The sequence below is a fragment of the Haplochromis burtoni genome, unplaced genomic scaffold (genome assembly GCF_018398535.1).
Source record: "Haplochromis burtoni strain Fernald_Lab_line unplaced genomic scaffold, NCSU_Asbu1 Contig_152, whole genome shotgun sequence".
NCBI lineage: Eukaryota > Metazoa > Chordata > Actinopteri > Cichliformes > Cichlidae > Haplochromis > Haplochromis burtoni.
Window position 1 is genome coordinate 595,338 of NW_024582513.1, and position 6,140 is coordinate 601,477.

The 6,140-nt window shown below is 39.4% G+C and overlaps 1 protein-coding gene across 3 annotated transcripts in view; it reads left to right on the forward strand.

Moving 5' to 3' along the window:
* The window catches only part of si:dkey-175m17.7, a 31,121-nt gene extending 26,526 nt beyond the window's left edge, over window positions 1–4,595 (forward strand). For all 3 annotated transcript variants that reach the window (XM_014336678.2, XM_014336676.2, XM_014336677.2), the window contains one exon: window positions 2,643–4,595. In XM_014336678.2, the coding sequence (XP_014192164.1) occupies window positions 2,643–2,908 (266 nt within the window). In that variant the 3' untranslated portion in view covers window positions 2,909–4,595. The remainder of the gene's footprint in view (window positions 1–2,642) is intronic.
* Window positions 4,596–6,140: the final 1,545 nt, after the last annotated feature.

Here is a 6,140-nt window from a genome sequence, read left to right on the forward strand (position 1 = left end):
TTACCACAAAACGGAAAAGTTATGACAAATCAGACTATAAGGCAAAAAGAAAGTGCAGCTTTATGGTTTCATGGACAAAAGAATTTCTGTGGCTGCAATATGACAAGCGAAATAACCAGGGTGCACATAAGTGGTCCGCAGGTGCGCATTCGCTGTCAAAATAAAAAACGGGCACAAGATAAGAAGTTGCAACGCGTGTTTGCATACATAAGATTTTCAGGAGGAGGACAGACCTTTGTTTAGAACTCTTAAAGATGTCAAAGAAGCTCCTTTAAGCAATTACTGTGATGTTCCTCCACCTCCAAACAAATGTCAGGAGTCCGAACCACAAAAGAAGCACGTATTCTCGGAAAAGTAGTTGCAGGAGGTGAGCTGGCTTCAAACAAATGATGAACGTACAGAGATGTGGTGCGGAATGTGCCGTGAAAATTTAATAAATGACAAATTAAAAAGGCATGAGCATTTTTTTTTTGTATCGAAAAAATATCGAACCATGACACCAAAGTATCGAACCGAACCGTGAATTTTGTGTATTGTTGCACCCCTAGTAATAAGGGGTTAAAAGTTCTACTTTAGTAATTACTAGTGCTGTCAGCGTTAATCTCGCTAAAATGATGTTAACACCATAACCACATTAATGCGGCAAATCTCCTTTAGCCAGTTAACGTGAATCGCCCCGTGCGAGGGCTACACGGTGTCAACGTGTTAGCGCGGTTTGGCGTTAACGTCATTTTAATGAGATTAACGCTGACACCACTAGTAATTAAATTTTAAATACTAATCCAAATAATGGGAGGCTTAGCTTGTTTGTGGACCTACCAGCATTTATATAGAAGCTTGATATCAGTTTCTGCATTACGTAGAGACAGACGTAGTACATGCTATCTTAGCTGTCTTTCAGATGTAAAAAGGGCTTTTACCAAAAATGTCAGCTTAGGTGCTAACTAGTAGCTGTGTCAGCACTGAAATGGTAAACCTACTGCCAAGAATTAGCGATTTTGTTGTGAGTGGAAGCTAGCATGCTAACATCAGAGCAATGCTAATTTTTAACTGTGCTAATTTATGTGTTATGTACAGAATGCATTGCATTTGGGCATGAAGCAGCATCAAATTACTTCATTAACCAAGAAACATTATTGAGAAGCAAATCTAGACAAAAAATGTCAATCTGGGGAAAATCTAAAAACCACGATATGATTATGACACAGATGACCAGAGTGGGCATCTATAACCAATATTTCCCCGAGTCATGCCCTCTCTTCTAATATTGTTTTGAATAAGCACATGTGTGTGCAGGCACCCACATAGCATCTTAAATACACTGATCAGTCACCTTATTAGGTGAACCTTGCTGGGACCCCGTTTGCCTTAGAACGATCCAGAACTTTAAACAATGCTCAGTTGGTACTAAGGGGGCCAAGCGTGCCAAGAATTTACCCCCCACACCATTACGACACCACCAGCAACATGAACTATCGATAAAATGTAGCATAACACTTCAGCAATCTTCTTTTGGCTTATTTTGATGAGCCCATGTGGATTGTAGCTCCAGTTGGCATCTGGTGTGGTCTTCTGCCATGTGATTATTGTGTTAACAAGCATTTAGCAAGGCGGTGATAATGCTGTTTTATTAAGAAACTTTATTTGAAAGAGAGAGAGGCCAAAGAAGACGTAGAAGTCTGGAAGAAGAAAAATTCTAATTTTTAAAATAAAATTTTGTGTCCTAGTCAGCAAACCTTTTAGAGTGTTTTAGTAGATTTCACTGTTGATTCCATAAATGTCGTTTTTATGTACTAGGAACAATGAAATTAAAACTAATTAAGGTAATACATCAATTTGTCCAAATAAGTGCCTGAATGACTTCCAAGTGGCATACTTCTAGGAGGACACTGGTCTGAACTGGTGAACTCATTTGTACTAGCATTTCAACTGTCACGGTCCCACTGCTCTTCAAATACAAAAACAAGCCTCTGTCTCATTACTGCGACAGCTAGTGAGCTCAATTAGTGATGCATGGTATGCAGGTAGGACCCGCAGTTGGTCTTGTTGATAAAAGGATAGTGTAGCAAAATTAAGGTTAACAAGCTTCCCCTTATATAGGAATGACATCGAGCATATGTTTATTAAGACGTCGAGCAGATAGCTGTTACTGTCACTTTTATTTTTCAATGATGAGCTAATGTTCAAACAGTGGTTACTCAGTGTCAGAGTGTTTGTGGGATGCTTTATTACTCCTTGCTGTGACTTCAGCTGAAGTCAGTAGTCTGCGATAACTGTTGCCTGGTAACCTGATTTTTCTTTTTGTACTGAAAGAGAGAGGAAAGGCAGTGACTTGCAATGTGATTGTTAGTTCCTTTGTTTCCTTTAAAAGCTATTGTGTTAGTGTCTATAGTGTCTGTGAAGTGAATTGCTGACTCTGTGCCATGCACTCTGTGATTCACCTACAAGTTTATTTAATAGCTGGTAAAACTTTTTCTTTAAAGTTACAAATGAAATGAATTATTAAAAGCAAGTGCTGATGATGTACATGTTGCTAAATGTGTGTTACTTGTGTTTAGAAAAAAACTGATGCAGTGTTAGGTCATTTTTTTTACTTCTTGAATGAAAACTGAGCTCATCCGTTTTGTTGCTCTCATCCACAGAGGAGGCATATCAGAGTGGACAGGGAGTGCTGGTACACTGCCAGGCAGGCGTGTCCCGTTCTGCAACCATTGTCATCGCCTACCTTATGAAGCACACCCTCATGACAATGACAGATGCCTACAAATACGTGCGGAGCCGCCGTCCTGTGGTGTCGCCGAATCTCAACTTCATGGGCCAGCTTTTGGAGTTCGAGAGGGACCTCAACTCTGGGGTGACTCCTCGCATCTTGATGCCTAAGCTTAACGGTGTCGAGACTCAGGTGTGAGAAAGGTCAGGGGTCGCGAGTGTATGGAGGGAGTTAGCGCAGGTGAAAGAGAGAGCAGGACTGAAGTGGCATTGATGAGGCATGAAGGGAGGACTGGAAAATGCTGTTGTGTTTGGCAGTTAGTGCACTTTTCATACTGTGAGACAAAAGACTGGGCGGTTCAGTTGTTTAAGTAGTCGTTCTTAGACAACTTGATCTCCATCCAGCGTCTTGTTTTTAAGATAATGTGCCAATATTTTGTATATATCTAACATCACTCAGATATCTCAACACGTTTTTCTTTTTCGTCTAATGCCTCTTCCTTTCCATTCCCATTGTTTACAGTCACAGTAACACATTGGAAGATACTGACTCTGTTGCCATGAATCATAAATGCATGCAGAAATGGAAAGGAGGGACTTTAATACTGCTTCCACTGAACCGCTTGGATGCTTCCACCATATGTAGCAACACAGAGGTCATTTCGATGCACTTTATTTCCCGTGCGTTTGTTTTAGTATCACCAACTGAATTGTCACAAAGATGAGAAGAATTTGTCATGCAGACCTCAGACAGTGTTTTTGGTTCATATTAACTTTTTTGTTTTGTTTTGTTGTTTTTTACTAATTTAAACACTGTACAATAGAGCATTATGGAGCCAGGAGGGAAACGTATCACAAAACGTGACAAACAGAGCTTGACGCTGGTAATGGCAGTTTTTATTTGAGTGAAGCAGCCTGTGTAGTAGAAAAGAATAGCAGTGCAGTATTGAACATTACACTTATTATGCAGGTTAATACACTAAAAGAAGCTTGTAATGAAAGTGGGAATGAGAGCGCAACACCTTTTTTTACACTCTATGATTTCAAAAAATATTTAAAGGTTTTTCTGCTACGATGACACTGTGCAGTGTGCGTTGTTTCTTTTGTGGTTACTTTATAAGAGAGACGTTTTTTTTTAAGCATGAATTTGTCCTGTTAGGGGGCGTGGCCCAATATTTTTTCAAATTAAAGAGCACACAATAGTTTGATATAACATTAACATTTGTTTAATGTTAGCGTAGCCTATCTGGTTGGAAACTGTGAGCTAAATTGTTTCATTTCTGTGTTTGTGGGGAATTTGTGTTGTTTTTGTTTTTCTAAACAGCAATGCGAAAAATAGATGCTTTTATTTTGTACCGTTTTTTAATTGCGACCTAGGCGTCGTTTCATAAATGGGATCGCCAGAACGGGGCTGAAGTTCTTTTTTTCATGAATTTTACTACTTTACAAGTCCTCGAGACAAATATACTTTAATATTTTCATACCTTTGTGAACCAGTTGGAGGTTTTTAGCTGATGCTAATGTTGTTAGCCCCTGTTCTTTCGCCTTGCTTTCCATACTGAATTTCTTCCTCATGCGCGTCATGACTATGCATTCTCTTTCATTATGAAGGCTTTGGTTTGATTAGAAAAGGGCATTTGTTTCACTGTGAATTAGTCCAAATGTAAATCCTATTCAGGTTTAAGGTGTAACATACTAAAACAATGAGACTTGCGTTTGAAAACGATCTCATTGCAAAGTATAGTTACCTGACTTCCCCTTAAGTTGCTTACAAACTAGTTGCTAATAAAAGTGGTTGCCTAATAAATAAACCTCTAGGCAACCACTTTGAATCACAAGGAAATTGCACCCAACTGACTGCAACTGTTTAGAGACAGGTTGCCTCCCGCCAGGCAGCCTGTCTCTAAACAGTTGCAGTCCAGTTTGAACTGACTGCTGCAATCACTCTCAGTCACATTGATTGCCATCATGTTGCATTCAATTATAGTCAGTCTGCGTCGATGAGAGAAACCTGTCTGTGATGCATCTCTTTGCAATAGGACTCGAATCAACTTGTTTGTCTGCTGGTTGGATTCTGGCCGTTTTCCTACAGAAAAGCAACAGTGCTGAATTCCTGTATCATTTTGCAGTAAAATTGCTGTTCCTGCAGCAGCTATGTCACTATTTCAGAATAAATAGATCTATTTCAGAGGTTCTGACTGAACTCTGAATGGACGTCGTCTATGGTTATGTCGAGACTGCAGCAGGCTTTGACTTCTTACTGATTTTTTACAGTTACTCATGTATTATCACAAACAGACTGCATGCCGATACCAGACCGATAGCAGACTACCTCTGTCTCACTGCTTCTTCACATTGGGCCAAAGTCATTTTAAAGACGGCTGACTGCGAGTGGTTGCATATCGGGTTGTCGTTTCCAGAGCAACAATTTCAAAGACAAGATCGCAAATTCATTGCACATGGTTGCAGTAATTTGGGTCGTGCAGTGGTGGTCTGTCTGTAGCATTAATGTGAGGCTTTAAATGAGGCATAACTCATCTGTGAACTGATTAGAGCTGCTGTTTTGAAATCTGCTAAGGTAGAAAATTAGTTTATACATTTTCTAGTCTGATATCATATGTGACATACAGTATGTGGAGTACTCTTCCCAGCCTCAGTTTAACAGGCACAGAAATAAAGACTCAGTCCGTCAAAGAAAGGTCTACAAATAGGGGACATTTGTGCTTGTTTTCCATTAATCCAACCATTCTGTTTATCCTGAATCGCAGGGGGGCTGTAGCCTCCCAGCTGTCGTAGGCCGTGCTCTCGCCTCTTAGTCCTTTAAAGACAGAAGAAAGAAGTGGTAGTGCAGACTTGCCAATGACTGTAAAGTTCAAGGATTTGGAACATGTTTCTTAATAATCTCATAGCTGACCACAATGTGACAATATGTCAGGTTACAGGTGGAAGCTACGACCCAAATAAATCCAGATTTGCAGACAAATTCACAAAATTCAAAGCTTTTAAATTAATTTTACAATATGTTAACCAAATCCTAGTTGTTGCTTCTTCCATATTTTTTTAACTAGTAATTTAAAAAAATCCCCTGATACAATTTTCTAAAACCAAAATGCCTTCAGGTTAAGCAGTTTGAATAAGACTTTAAGAAGTTATCCTGAAACTTTTTTGGATTTAAGTGACTTTAAGAAAAGGTCTATATTTTTCTACCGTCTTCATCATGTTGGAGTGTACCCACGTACGCCCGTTGTTGTTGTTTTTCTGTTTTTTACATGACTCTTTGTTTTGTATACGAAAGACCGTCTGTACGGAATGACATCTTCCTACTCTGCTGTGATAATGTGGATCGGATCTTCTTTGAGTTGCAATGCATCCACTGTTATCAGACCTCTGTAAACTTGGGAGTGGGTGGGTGGGGTTTTTTTTTTTTTTTT